The sequence below is a fragment of the Calidris pugnax genome, unplaced genomic scaffold (assembly GCF_001431845.1).
Source record: "Calidris pugnax isolate Ruff unplaced genomic scaffold, ASM143184v1 scaffold81, whole genome shotgun sequence".
Taxonomy (NCBI): Eukaryota; Metazoa; Chordata; class Aves; order Charadriiformes; family Scolopacidae; genus Calidris; species Calidris pugnax.
The window spans coordinates 151247-167051 of NW_015090880.1; the positions used below are offsets into that span (position 1 = coordinate 151247).

The 15805-nt window shown below is 39.5% G+C and overlaps 1 protein-coding gene across 3 annotated transcripts in view; it reads left to right on the forward strand.

Moving 5' to 3' along the window:
• Positions 1-13113, forward strand: part of FGD5 (FYVE, RhoGEF and PH domain containing 5) — a 100043-nt gene extending 86930 nt beyond the window's left edge. For all 3 annotated transcript variants that reach the window (XM_014946788.1, XM_014946789.1, XM_014946787.1), the window contains 7 exons: positions 3742-3841; positions 4505-4642; positions 5699-5801; positions 7538-7668; positions 9272-9400; positions 10072-10220; positions 10974-13113. In XM_014946788.1, coding sequence (XP_014802274.1) covers positions 3742-3841; positions 4505-4642; positions 5699-5801; positions 7538-7668; positions 9272-9400; positions 10072-10220; positions 10974-11010 — 787 coding nt within the window. In that variant the 3' untranslated portion in view covers positions 11011-13113. The remainder of the gene's footprint in view (positions 1-3741; positions 3842-4504; positions 4643-5698; positions 5802-7537; positions 7669-9271; positions 9401-10071; positions 10221-10973) is intronic.
• The last annotated feature ends 2692 nt before the right edge of the window (positions 13114-15805 follow it).

Genomic DNA, 15805 nt, shown 5'->3' on the forward strand with positions numbered 1-15805 from the left:
CAGGTAATCATCAAAACCTTTTTGTCTAATTCCTTTTATCACCAGCAAATGAGAAAATATCTGGATTTTCTTAGAGCTGCACACTCATCACAGCCCTCAAAATATACGCACAGTATTTCTGAATTACCTGCTGCCAGTTACAAAAGCATGATATGTACAGTCCTTCTGTATTGTAGAGGGGAAGTAACTGCTGCATGTCCCCTTTATTCAGGGCAACTGAAGCTGGCATCCCTAGTAGGAAGCTTGGGATGTTCCGCTTACATTGTTATGTTGTTTCTTTGCCCTTTGTACTCATATCAAGTCTGTGCTTAGTTAGCCTAAACAAAGCATGTGAGGCCACTGCAAGCTGTGTTTCTTTGACAGTAGATAGAACCAGGGTCTGAGACTAAGGTTGCCCTTCTGATAACAGCAAGACAGAGACTAACTCTTATCAGAGCACTGGGACAGAGCCCCTTTCCCTTCCTTGTGCTGCTCATTCTGGGACCAATCTGCCATAAGTCACCCAAGAATACTTTTTCCTCTCCCTTTCTGTACTGTCTGGCAGAGCTGATGAGACACCAATGAGACATCATGCTCTTCTAACCCCACTGCACAACATCCTTGGCCTGCTAAACTCACCAAAAGGAGCACCAAAGACAGAAAAGCACCAGAAGGCTTCAAGTGTCCCTAAACGTTTACTGCTCACAGGGAGGTACTGCAAGTCTGCACTGAAGGCCAGTTGTTAACAATCACAACCCAAAGCTCACGGTGCCTGCACACTTGTATGAGACAAGGTGAATGCATCAAGGAAATTAGGCATAAGTGCCAGGGACTAAAGGCAGTAGAATGAGGATGACCAGAGCTCAGGAGTCAGCGTGGCTATATGAGCAGATGGCACTGTAAAGTCTTTAAATCTCCTGCTGAAAATGTCTCACTAACCCAAAGAGCCATGCTATTGGCTTGCAGTGATCTGGTAACAGATCTGAGCACAGAGCCATTATGGAGAAGGCTCATACTGCTCTTATGCCTTTATTTGCATTTCAAAAACGTTCTTCATGGACACAGGGGTAACCATGTGGTGCCCATATAGAATACCAGAGCACTGGGAGAACGCAGTCAGTGTTACCTCCCTAAAAGACTAATTCAGAGTGACAGCGATAGCACCGCAACAAAATCCCATCCCAGTTTAGTTTCTGTGTTCCATGGATGTTCCTGCTGTCCAGGAGACCACAGTGACAATGTGACCTTCTCTTTCTGTTTGCTTAAGGAAAAATATATGAGCCAACAAGCATAACTGGTAGCTCGGCACAAAAGTTGCAGCCCCAAAATCACGCAAGAACCAAATGTAGCAATGGTGAATCAAGGTATGAGCTTCTCTGAGTCTCAGAGGCTCAGCAAAAATTCCTCTGAGCTTTCATGCAACCAATGAAATAGCTAATTAAGAATAGGCCAGTGCCAATTGACATAATTTATCTTACTCATCAAAAGACAGGTGTTATTCCCATATTTAGACACTAATAACCTGTGATTACTGCCCAAAGATGTCTAATAAGAGTGGAGAAGAGGTTAAAGGGGCCAGTTAGCTATCAGGCTTTTAATAGCAGATTGTCCCTCTTATCTGTCTTTCCCAAAGTGCCTTTATTTTATATCACTATTTGAGCTATGATTTCCTTTGTTTTTTTAAATCATATCTTAATTTTCAAGTGAAGAGAATTTCCAAGAGAAAGGTTGAAACCAGGACTTCTTTTAGTGCTTTGCAGGCTTTGAACATCATTTTTCAGGAAGACACAGATACCAACTTGCCCATGAGGCAGCAATGTGCCCTTGAGCCCAGGAAGGCCAGTGGTCTTCTGGGGTGCATTAAGAAGAGCGTGGCCACAGGTTGAGGGATGTCATCCTCCCCTTCTACTCTGCCCTGGTGAGGCCACTTCTTGAGCACGGGGTCCAGTTCTAGGCTCCCTGGTTCAAGAATGACAGAAAACTACTGGAGAGAGTCCAGCGGAGGCTACAAAGATGATGAGGGACTGGAGCATCTCTCTGATGAGGAAAGGTTGGGACACCCAGGTCTATTCAACCTGGAGGAGAGAAGACTGAGAGGGGATCTCATCAATGCTGAGCAATATCTAAAGGGTGGGTGGCAAGAGGATGGGGCCAGAATCTCCTCAGTGGTGCCCAGTGACAGGACAAGGGGCAACAGGTACAAACTGGAACACAGGAAATTCCATCTCAACATGAGGAAAAACTACATTACTTTGACAGTGCCAGAGCACTGGAACAGGCTGCCCAGAGACATGGTGGAGTCTCCTTCTCTGGAGATATTCCAAAGCCATCTGGACACCATCCTGTGCAACCTGTTCTGGGTGAACCTGCTTTGGCAGGGGGGTGAACTAGATGAGCTCCAGAGGTTCGTTCCAACCCCAACCATTCTGTGATTCCTCAGATTTCTTAGAAAGTGTATCTTGATGGGACTGACTAGTAGTGTGACTTTTGCCAGGGATGATCTATAACATAGCCCCTTAGCTTGCAGAGGTTAGTCTATATGCAGTAGATACACTGGCTCAGAGCTTCTGCTCCAATTTCTACTCCAGGCTTGTCAAACTTTTATAGAGGCTGGTGTTTCTCAGACAGGGGCTTATGTTCATGGTGCACAGGGAGGCTGTCAGACATCATTGATAAAATCTGGCATTTCCTCTCTTTTTGTGGGTCTGTAGTATGTTTTTTTTAAGACCACCAAAGACAAATTGTTCTCAGATGTCTTGTTTAGTGGCCTTCATGAGGACAGCGTGAGGAAATCACAGCTGAACAGCAGCTGGCAATGATGCCACTGCTAATTTTTGCAACAAAGTCTAGTGGGTAGCTTTAATGTAAGCATCTGGTATGACTTGGGGAGGGAGACCACACTGAGTCGTGTTCCCTCCCGTGACTGATGCTGGGACCAGCTAAAGCTCCGCACAGCTTCAGATGACAGGGAGCACACGGTTTGAAGTCACAGCAGGAAAAACAGCTAACACAGGCAGGACAGCTTATGGTTGTAACAGTGCAAATGCATCTGGGAGGTAACAGGCACTGAGAGCCCTGCTGCTTTTCTGGGATAGCTGGACTGGCAGAGAAGTGCATAGTGCTCACTATTTTGCCTTCTGCAAAGGGGGCATCTAGAGGCCAGTGTGAGGAACTACTGGCCTCCATGCATAACTGCAACTACAGGGAATGCAGAACTTTCTTTCCAAATTGCTGTCTTTGCCTCTTGCCAGGAGACTGAATATAGTCTGTGCCAGAGGAAAATGAAAGCATTCACATCTCTACTGTGGGTGACAGCCTTCTGCATTTCCCAACATGCAGATCATCTAAGCGTCCCACTGTAGAGTTGAAGATGAGCATAAACATACTTAATCTGAGCAATCCATGCCAACACTACATGCCTTAGAGTGCCTAAAAGCTAGGGCAGACATGACAACAAGAGACATTTATATTGTTATATGTGCTGTAGGATTGAGCAGCTTATAGCAAAGTCAGAGACTACTTCAAAAACTTTTTTGGGCGTTCAGTTCCCTCTCAGTCACAGTCCTAATCATAGATCTACACTAAGCACCGTGCTGAATATGTCCGACAGTCAATTTTGTTCCTGGTTGGAAAATTACCAGTTCAATGACATAGTGAGGAAAAGCAAACATTCAGAAGTGAAGCTTTTCTCCTCAGATCCAGAAGCAGCTTGAGTCCCTGCTGTGCATGGCATTGACTGCTCTGCTGTATTTCATTCCACAGCTCTTGCTCAGAACGAGATGACTGGTACAGCTGCATCAGCAGACACATCCCAGATGACTACAAAGCTCACAACACTTCCACTTTCCACAGCAGCGTGGAGGTAAAAGGAGGGCCAAGTCTTTCAATACTAGAAAGGGGAGAGGGGAAGGGAGAGAAACAGAGGAAAGGAGAAGGGTTATAATTCCTAGGAGCAGAGCTCCTATAGGAACCAAATTCCTAGTGGTAAGTTGTTCTCACTATTTTCATTTAAACCAGTATGCCAAGCTTAAATAATGAAGCTCATTACAGCTCATGGGACACCTCTAAAATGTTAATCACAGTCTATACTCTGTGGTCTTTGCTTAAAAAGGAGTCTTCTGGAGAAAGAGTATTTTTGATGAACTAAAAATAGCTAAAACCTTCATCGATTTTAAGAAAACAAAACTACCCATTAGTTACACTAATATTACACACACGATAAAGTCACTGCCAGTGCAAACCCCACCTGCAATATTCTAATTGATGTACATTATTGTTATCTCATTCATTTCAGTTTTACTACTCCTAGTTAAGAAGGCAAAGAATGCATCAGACAAAAAGTAAAAATGCTATTTTAGGTTAGGTAGAACCCCAGTTTTACTAAATAAGACTAACTGGGGATAACAGAGCACTGCAGGTGAAAGTAGACTGAAATGAGAGGAGAATTGTACATGATGGAGCAAGGCTGACTGAGTGTACTTTGTAAGTGTGGATGCTTCTTCATTTGTTCTTGTTTGATTTTAAGCTGAGGGAAAGGCTTGGAATACCCTTGGGTGAGAGGCCTCCTACTTTGGTACCTGTGTCCCATGTCATGATGTGCATGAACTGTGGCTGTGACTTCACCCTCACTTTGAGGCGACATCATTGCCATGCCTGTGGGAAGGTAAGAGCTGTACAAGATTCTCAGGGAGGCTTTATTCACGGCCCTAGGACACTGGCTGCCTCTCCAACATCAAGACCAGAATTTGACTTCTCACAGAACCTGTTAGTGCTTTGCTAGATTAAGTAATTAGGTTTCTAATTACTCTAGTAGGAACAACAATAACCTTCCCTTGAGGGTCAAATTAATTCCCAAAGGCCAGTAGTTGAATGCTTACAGGATAACTGCTGCTGAGTCCAGCCTTTATATCTGATATACAGCTAGCTCTAGAGACAATGAAGCAATACACTACAAATATATGCTCTGTTCTGGACCAGAGCAGTGGCACATCTAGTCCATACCATGTCCTTAATAACAGCTGGTAAAATTATCTTACAAGTAAAGTGAAGAAACTCTGCAGTAGAGTATGGTTTGGTGAGTGACCAAAGGAAAATTTTCCTCTGTGCTCTACTGAAGAGTTGCTGCCTTTTACCCTAAAGCCAAGGGGATCTATAAGCTTTCTTGGTTTTGTCCCTTTATCACTGACTCCAGAGATTTGTTTACACACATAGACTTGCAGTCCTGTTTCAAACCATCGCTGTCTTTTAGCCTCAGTGATTTTTTGTTTTGTATCAAACTACCAGTAATTTTTGCTAGTATGAAAAAGCACTTAATCTTTTTTCTAATTCCACAGAGAAAATCAGCCTGTTCCTACACAGGGATAGTGGGAACACGCAAGCTTGCTTAAGAAAGCAATGTTACTAACAAAGCTATGAAAACAGAAGTAATATTAAAGTGGTCTTTCTGTGATTCACAATTAGGGAAGGTGTAAGGTCCTTGGGAGATGGGCACAGCAACGGTGTGCAAACAAATCCAGCGATCAATTCTGCTTGGCTTACAACAATGTAAAGCAATCACATTTCAGCCAGTAGACTTACCCTGACTGCCACAGTTGCAGGAGAGTGTCGTATCTCGTCCACTATCCATCTTCCTCTCCCAGCCAGCTCAGAGGATTTGTTTCGCATGTGCAAATATATAAATTTAAATTATATTTATGTGCGTCTCTCCTTGCTGGAACAGATTGTATGTCGGAATTGTTCAAGAAACAAATACCCTATGAAGTACCTCAAAGATCAAGCAGCCAAAGTCTGTGATAGCTGCTATGTGGAACTTAAGAAAAGAGGTAAGGTTCCTTCATTCTTTGCAAAACTGACAAATCCATTTCCTGCCTATATAATGGGAAGGGTTTAGGATCTGCCTGCCATGTTGTGTTTTGTTAAAGAAGATTTCTCATTTCAAGCATGAGCCATGTGTATTGAGGTCCCAGGAGTCCAGGCTGTATGGCAGCTAAACCCGTTTCAGTAAGCCAGGTTCTCCGAGGGCTCCCTTGGCCTGTAGATAAACCAGAATAACGATAAAAACTATGTCCTGTGAGGAGCAGCTGAGGACAGTGGGTTTGTCTAGTTTGGAGAGCAGGAGGCTGAGGGTTGACCTTATCGTGCTCTGCAGCTTCCTGAGGAGGGACATGGAGAGGGAGGTGCTGAGCTCTTCTCCCTGGAATTCAGGGACAGGTCACAGAGGAATGGTTCAAAGCTTCGTCACAGAGGTTCAGACTTAATATTAGGAAATGTTTCTTTACCCAGGGGGTGGTCAAACCCTGGAACAGGCTTTCTAGAGAAGTGGTCAATGTCCCATGCCCGAGTGTTTGAGAGGCATTTGGACAATGGCCTTAATAACACCCTTTAGCTTTTGGGCAGCCCTGAACTGATCAGGCAGTTGGAATAGATGATCATTGTAGGTCCTTTCCAACTGAACCATTTTATTCTGTGATGTAATTATAGGTGATAGCTCTTCCCTGTCGCTTCTAATGAATGATCCATTAAAGCAAAACAATGGCTTTACAGTTCCTCACTGTTCTCATCCATGTTGTAGTTTTTACAACAAGAAATACTGAGGTAAAGTGCAGAGTCCATAAGAGCTTTTCTACATGGGGAGTTAATCTGGTTACAGATGAAAGCATGAATTCAAAGCAGAAGACCTACTGCCTAACTAGAAGTCTGTATTACTGTCCCACTATATAAGTCCCTTTTCTGATTTAAATACACATCCAAATCAAAGATAAGGGGAAGCAGAGGTTACACCTATATGAACAGAGAATGATCAGGAAATCATGTTCTTGCAGAACTATTCAGTAGACAGTCTCTAAAAGTAGGCACATTATACAAGGATAAAAAGGCTGGGACAGATGACGTTTAGTTTTTCCATCCTGTCTAATGAAATTCACACTAGTCAAGCAAATACATGAATGGATGCTGTCACGAGGCAAAAAAGCCTCTCCAAGCCACTGTTTGTCCAAGAAGCGATAAGTCAGATTTGTGCTAAAACAATGTTGTACTTTACTAAAAGCTTCCAGATAATATGTATTGCCAGAAATGAGATCATAAAGATATGAACTCAGACAACTGGGGTTAATGGAGATGATTGACAGAGACAGAATAATTCTCTCCCATGCAGAACTCAAAGAGAATGGTTCATACAGAAAGAATGTCCCATTAGTGAATCTATCCTGCAAAGGTGTTACAGACAGAGAGCAGATAGATCGAAAATCCATTTGCTTAAATGCTCATTTTAAATTAGAACAAAACAATCTGTGTTTTTTGCTTTGTCAGCTTTGTTGCAGGCTTCTTTCAAGCAGCTGTACATTATTACCATTAACTTCTGGTGCTATGAAATCCACCTAGCTAATCAGATTTAAAGGGTTTATTTGAAAGAAAAGCTAAACTAAAAACTGTTTTGGAGGAGCCATTGCATTTTCCTTAGTCATTTGCACTAATGTATTGTGTGCCTCTTAATCCCAGACTGATATGTATGCATTCATCCATTTCCCCCTCCCCTTTCTGAATTTTTTCAATCTTGCAGAGCGGCCACTAAGTGTGAGCTTCCCTCCAACTTCATCCAGGTGTTCAAGCAGTGCCTTCTCCTCTGTCTTCCACAACATTCATTATTCATCTTTTAAGAAACAGAAGAAGATCCCTTCAGCTCTTACAGAGGTAGGACCAAGCTGCCTGAGAAAGGCGAGGAACTGTAGAGAACTGTGTGCTCATACTTCAGCAGCTATGTTTATAATTTGTTTTATGTGCAGTGGGCTCAGCCCATGCCCTGGTCTGCTTTCATCATGCAATTATTTTTTTCCATTTTTCACAATATTGTTTAAAATACAAAATACTCTGGGCTTTGGAGATACCACAGAATCTTCTTAAGCCCACCGAAAAACTCAATCAGAGCAGCGTACTTTACTTTGCTCATCAGCCTGTGAAGTCTTCAGAAAACTAAGACAACTTCAAGGTACTAGACAGCACAAGGCAGATCACAGACGATAAGCATCAACAGAGCATGATATACTGTTGACAAGTCACCTTTTTTGACAAGACCCTTACTTCTGAAATCTTTGATTTCAAGAGAAATAAAATACCACTCAGTTAGGGAATAGACTCTAGACCTTGGTAATCAGTTCAGGAGCATACATGTTTAATTGAGCACCTTCCCTCCAGCTCAAACCAAAGTATTTCAAATCAAATAGTTCAAATCCTGATCCAACCAATGTAAATAAATAAAATTCTCACCAATTTCAATGGGGCCAGGATTTCTCCAGCTTTATTAGTTTTCTTTCCAGGAACACAGTGCCAATCGTGTTGATGTAGTCCAGGTAGCTAAGCTGCCCACTGAACTCAAGCACAGTAAGGTACTCCTATTTCACTGAAATCAGCAAGTATTTATGGTTGTATTAAAGAGAATAGAGTGCAAAGTTTCAGCCGTTCGGGAAAAAGCATTGCCTTTATATCCACAAGGAGGCAGCACATCTTCATTAATATGAACTGTCTCACAATAGCATTGCTCCATAACTTTTTGTAACTTGCTTTACCCAGGTCCTGGAAAACTTCTGTTCTGCTGCAAAACACTGCTATATAACTGCTCTGTCTTCTCTTGTGTCAATGCTACAAAAGCTGTGTTTGAGTCTCTGCCCTTTGTTTCTAAATCTAATACTATTGCAGTTTACTACTGCAACTAATAATGTACACTGCATTGCATGTGTGTGTGCATACAATTCGATCTACTCAAAATCTGGATCTTTCAGAACATCAAGCACTTAGATCTCAAAATACTTCTGTGATAGGGCGCAATTCCTCTTAGAAACATTAATTCACAAATGAAACCACGTAATAGCCGAGTGGTTAACATAAATTGATATAAAACGATTGCAAAGCCCTAAATATACCCACATTTTAGAACTGTTCAGCCACAAGGCAGTAACTCCCTTTGGAAGCATGTACTTTTAATATACCAAAAGAAGAGACCAGGAAAAAGGGACAAGTTCAGCTTCTCAGAACACAGCTGTAAACTTGCGGACCTAAATAACTACTCAACTGCTTATTTTCCATCAGAGTTAATGAGAACTAAGTTTAACCAGAAATCTTCAATCAGTTAAAAAGAACCATAATACCATGCTTAAATTTTTTCTGTCTTGATCTTTTTAATGGTCTAATTATGGTTTCATGGACATAGATCTGGTGGTCTGGTGTGATGCAAACATGCATAATCAGGAAGGGAAAAGCATTTGCTGTTACAAATCCGATTTCTCTTACTCTGCTCCAGGTGGCAGCCTCAGGAGAGGGAGCTACCATCAGTGGTTACCTCAGCAGATGTAAGAGAGGCAAAAGACACTGGAAGAAACGCTGGTTTGTTATCAAAGGCAAAGTCCTCTACACCTACATAGCAAATGAGGTACTGTGCAATCTGACTTGAAATAGTTTCCTATCCAAGTTCTATTTTTTATTCCCTACAGGCAGCACAAGTAACTGTGAAAGGTATAAACGGCAGTTCTCACAACCTGCCTTCTGAGAACTGGTCCTAACAGACTAGTCCCCAGGGAGGTGTCCTTAGCTTAGGGGCCTAGCCACATTCCTAGCTGTTTGAGACAGTGCAGATTTCTAAAAAAGTTGCTAGTGTTATGAAAGGAAATTACAAGGTACCAAGAAGACTACTACTTGCACTCAGTGAATAAAAATGGTTGAAAGTAACTGGGAATGGGTCTCGGTCTTTTAGAACGGCTTTGTACGGTCCTATACCCTAAGTAACCTCTAGTTTGCCTCCTGGACCAAAGGTAGCCACTAAAATAATGGCTGATTTGACCTTCATGGTCATGTGGATGATCTTGAAGAACTGGACTTTCAGAGGTGGTGTTCAAATTCAGGACTAGAGATCAGATAAACATGTGCAGCACACAGGCACTGATACCGTTTAGGTAAGAGCCACCAGTCCAGCAGAAGAGTCACATTACTGCTTTTGCAGCCCTGTCAGAGAGGGGTTATATCATTATTTGGTTTTCATAAAGAGCCCTCAAAGCATTACAAACCTTCTCTCTAAATTTTGGTTCACTTCTTGTTTGCTTTCAGGACAAAGTTGCCACGGAAAGCTTGCCTTTGTTGGGTTTCACCATTGCCCCAGAAAAGGAGGAGGGAAGTACGGATACAGTTTTCCACCTCTACCACAAGCAGACTCTCTTTTACAGCTTCCGAGCAGAGGATAACCATTCAGCACAGAGGTACGGGGGTAGACTTCCACACAAGCCAGCGCACAGGTCCAAAAGCTTATATTGGGCTTTTCCCTCTCCTTCACTTCAGAATGCCTAATTAACGGAGGAAACAAACAACTTTCAGAGTGCTGATTAAGCCAAATAGCATGTGACTGGCCTGGGTGACGTTTAAAATCTACCTGGTGCTTTTCAGTTCCTTCAGGAAGGAGAATTTGCTCCCTTGTATAGGTAAAGAGGAGGCTGAGTCTCAAGAGTCGTGCCTGAAGTTTGTCAAATGTGATTACTGTATAGAAACTTCTCTCACTTGTGTATTCTATTTATTGATCTCTGTTTCCTCATCAACAAATAATTGTTTAGATTTCCCATTTTAGTGCTACTGCTTCCACATAATAAAAAAGTAATGAAATTAGTAACAAAAATGCCAGCATCTCAACACACATAGGGAAGCCAATGAGTGTTTAGGCAAGATTTTGTTGCTTTTAAACACACTTCAGTGGTTTCATCTTTTCTATTCTAAGACAGCACTTATACTATCTTTGAGACTTTACAATAAATTACTGGTAAAGGTTGTACTAGAACACAAGACTCCTAGGACCTAGTTCCCTTTAACCACAAAACTACAGTTCCTCATTACAGCTGGGATCAGGAAATACAGACCTCTTCAGGCTTTATGTTCTTAAAATACTTATTTTTCTTAAAAGACGTATGTTCTTAAAATGCATAATTTTATATGTACCACTTTTTCTTTTCTGCCCTTTTTAGGTGGATTGAAGCCATGGAAGAAGCATCCATATTATAGCAGCCATCACTCAATGGACTTGGAAAAATTTCTCAGATTTCAACACATTCCCAGCAACCCTCTTCTGTCTTACAAAACTGAACAGTGTATTTCAGGCAAACTGGCTACATACTCTAGATATGAACTGTTTCCAAATTGTTCTGTTTGCTTCCTTCTTACATCCGCATTTTTGCAAATGAAAACTTTAAAATAGAGAATATTTATGGTGATCTTTATGTCTGTGCAAATTCAACCCATACTTTAAGCTTCTCCTCTGATTCTACAGTAAACTAAGTCTAACATCAAGACAAGAAGATACATGGAAATACTGACTACAGTAAGTAACAGGCTCGGTTTTACTTATTCTAGAGCACTATCATTTCATTGGGTTGGTTTTGATGTCTACCACGAAATGAGAAACAATGTAGTAAGTAACAAATGCTCATTTAAAGCACTTTATTATTTTTATTGAACTACAGCTTCATTTTTTCATGTTTCTAAGGAGTTCTGTGGCCTGATGTATTACTCGTCCATTAACAAGTGCCAGCATGAAATTATGCCCCACGTATGGTAAATTGCTTCCACAGAAAATGAACAAACAACACATTCAATTTACCTGGTCTACCAACACTTCACTGGCTATGATCCAGAATAATTACTTCCTGTCAATGTATAATTTTACAGTGATCACTGTATAATTTATCTTAAAGGGTTTAAATCCATACCACTGCAGTCCTTTGAAATGCACTCCAGTAGCTCTACAAATCCAGACATTGAATAATATCTTCTCCCTAAATACTGCATCAGACTCAAACCCAAAGGTTATTTTTAATTTATTGTAAGTCTACAGTTTTTATTTAACACTAGCATACCTAGTAGTGTTAAGATTTTTATCATCTATTTAAATAGTCTATCTTTATTTTCAAAGCTCCTATTGTTTCTGCTGTTCTTTTTATGAAAAATGTCATCAAAAGTTTAATCCATCTAAGCAGCACACCATTTGAAATATGCTGGTGGGCTGAAATGCACTTGTCTGAACCTGCTCTGCTGGAGTGCTTTGGAACTCCTGTAGCTCAATGTATCTCACACCAGACTGCTGTTCTGCACTACGTCTCCAGGGCTGGATTCTCAGCAGCCAAGTGTCTGTGTAACTTCAAAGATGCTGTGCTGCTTTACACCAGCTGAGGATATAGATCTCTGGAGTTTGGGGTTTGGGTTTTTTGTTGTTTTGGGGGCTTGGGGTGTGTGTATTTTTTTCATTTTTAGTGTTTTGTTGGGTTTGTTTATAAAGAAGGTTGAGAAGTGGTGTTCTAATCATTGCAATAAAATGGTTTCATGTCCTATATTTGTCATATTTGACTGAGGAATAGAATGGCATTTATGATTAAAATCTATCTTTGTATAAAAATACCATGTTCAAGAATTTACTTACATTAAAATATATTGGGGGGGAGATTTTTATTACTTTCATTTTTCCCTTTCTTCAAGAAACTTAATGGCTGTCTGAATTTTTGACAAAGTTCTAACAAACTTCAGAATTGTCCGTACTTTTAAATGTATAATAATGTATCCAAAGTATAAAGATCGTTCATCACATGGAAAAAGAAGCTTAAGAAACCAAATACACACATACCACTAAATAAAAATACAGCTATTTTGTTTTGCTTTGGTTTTTTTATATACATCTGAGTCTGATAGTTTCAAAAAGCATAGGTTATCATATGCAAACAGAAACTAAGTATGAAAGACGTAAAACTTTTGTATTCTTCAATTAATGGATGAACACCAATGTTAACGCTTTGTTTCATGTTAGAATAATAGCCTTGCTACCAATACACTGTAAATGTTTATCCCCTCTTAAAAACATTTTGCACTGACAAAAAAAAAAAAGAGAATCTTGAATACAAAGTCAGATCTCTAACCATGGTCCCAAATAAAACAAAACTGCACTACAGAACAACAGTATTATGAAAATTTAGGTGCTGACATTTAGTGACTGTGGTATGAAGTTTTCAGTTATAAGCAGGAAATGAATACATGAAAATATTTTGTTGTAAAAAATAAGATACAGTGCTATTAAACATTGTTTTAAGTAATGTGGAAAAATAAAAGAGCAAAACATAACTGCAGTTCTACAGGCTTTTCCTTGACATTATTTTTACCTTCTTTAATTCCAGCTTTGCAGTCCAGTTACTGTTAACAGACACTTACCTATTAACCAATTCTAAGGAAGAGCAGCAAATCAGGAAATGGTAGTGGAAGCCTTCTGGTAGAAATGGGATTTAGACCTAATTGCTATGATTAAGTGTTTCAGTCCACACTGCATTTCCCTTCAGCCTACCTACCAGGCAACTCTACTTCAGATAGAAATAGTCTCAATATAGCACAAAGAAAGAGAACAAAAAATGAAAACGTCCTCATAATTTCAGTCCGTTAATCTAATTTAAGCAAAGCTAAGAACAGAGACAGAAATTATCTTCACTTCATTTCAAAGTTAATCCAGTAATCACCTTTTAGAAAATTCTAACATCTTAGAATAGAGGTAGATACTCAGTTTACTATAGGCCATTTTCTTACAAACAGTTATTTCTTCCCAACTTGTAGCTAGTATTAATACTTCAAAACAAAGATTTTGTTCCACACCTTCACAAATGTTTCAAAAGAAATCAGTAATGGGTCACAATGCAATAGCTACTCAGTCAATAGCTTAGATGCAAGCTGATCTCATTTGTTTCAGTGTTTTTCTGCTTATTTTGCTATTTATTGAAAAGCATTATAATTATTAGCCATTATCTACAACTAATACTTACATTTATCTTATGGTATATGCCTAGTTAAAATATGTTTTAAAAACAGTTATTAAATTGTTTTTCCAAATCAAAATACAAGATATTTAGAGTTGGAGAGTCTAGACATGACTAGATGCCATGCCATTTACACAAACACTGCTGGTCTGCCTTAGGACTACTACCTCTCCGGAGCTGATTCTGTGTTGCTTTTAAGATTGATGAAAGACACACAGGTATGAATAACAATCAGGCTTTTCCTGTAACCAGGTTGAGTATCACTGCTTGTGAAGGTGAAAAAAGTGCCAATACTCACTGAGGGGACAAGGTATTCCCTTGTCACTTTGTGAACCTCCTACATGCTACGCTTAAAACACTAGTCTAACTTCACAAGTTACTTGGGAACGTAATTGTGAGAAACCAACAGAAACTGGGACCTAACAACAACATACAAACTTCTATGTATTAAAAACAGTGAGATCCTTCAGTCTGGATAACACTGAGACACCACTTTTGATCAAGTTTTGACAAGAAAGTTTCTAGACTCCAGGGCAGGTTTACAATTCTTTTGAGACAGACTCAAGTAAAATATTTTTTTTTTAATTGATCTTTCCTAAAAGAACTGTTTCTCAAATATTCTGATTGTCTTCCTTTTCCACAGAATAATAACAAATATCAGGAAACCTTTAAAGTGCCCATAAGACAGCATTGTCATTCCTTGCCCTGCTTTCTTTATATTATTATTACTAAACAACAAGGGGTTTATATTCTTTTGATTATTTTAATAGGGTTTTTTTTCCAGAGAAGCATTGCAGCTTGTTTCCAATTTATATGCTTGAGAAAGGCATGGAATACATATTACATAAACATACTCAGCTTTTTTCCGTCTTTTTTTTCTTGTAGTACTACATTTTTAAATCTTTCCCTTGCTTCTCTAAAAGAAATTGGAGGATAGTTTAAACTGCCTAGTAGTTGTCTATATTTTCATTTCACATATTATATGCCACATTATTAACTGTAGTACTTGCCAGCAGACAAATATGATCTTAAAGAAAACACCACAGGAACTGGAATTACTTTTCATCCATACTGACAGTTCTTAAAAGCAGTCAGGTCCTACAGCAGTAATTGAGTATGTCGTATTGAGAAGTCACATTCAGTGAATTTTTGGGCAGGGTTAGAATTTTTCACAGTCTTCAATGTATAGCAGTTGCATATTGTTCTTAAAACTGTTTTTTACAAATATCAATGAATAAAAAATTAATTTCCCTACACAAAATTTAATAAATAAAATTAAAAGCTCATTCTAGCTTGTTCTCTGCAAAATTTCACTTCAAAGTGCAGCCACTACATGATAAACAATGTTTTCTTGGATCAACAAGTTTTATCTCCTACAATCATAAATACACTTCCCATGAGCAGCAGAGAGTGCAACAACAAAATAACTACAGCAAGACTACACAGCCAGTAGACTTGGTCTTCATCTGAACCAGTCACTTTCCCAGACTACACTGAGGTGTCAAGGTACATGATATTTTCCATATTCCTGAATGCCTTCTAGAATTTTTTGCCTTTCTTCCAATCTGAAATCAACTGCAGCATGCTGGCAAGCCTAAAGGAGCTGCACTCAGTGTGGGACTTCACTGCTCAGCAAGAGATCAAAAAAAAATAAATCCAGTCATTAATACAAGATGATGTAAATCAGAAAAAAAAAAAATCCAAGCCATATAAAGTCTGCTAAATCCATCAGCTTTCACAGAATTTGTTTCAGATTCCTAACATTCCATTTCAGTGCCCAATGATATATTTTTTGCCACCGCGGTGAGAAAGACTAATTCTAAAAGCATTTAACCATACTAAAGGAAACCTTAATCCAACTTTCAATTATCATCAATTTGGATTTTGCCTCAGAAATCTTTTATCTGTTGTGTGCATTCATTAGAATGAAATACATCTTTACCACATAATTGCCTTCAACTCACATATTTACAAACAACACAGTTTAAAAAAAGGTCACTTCACTTGTACTT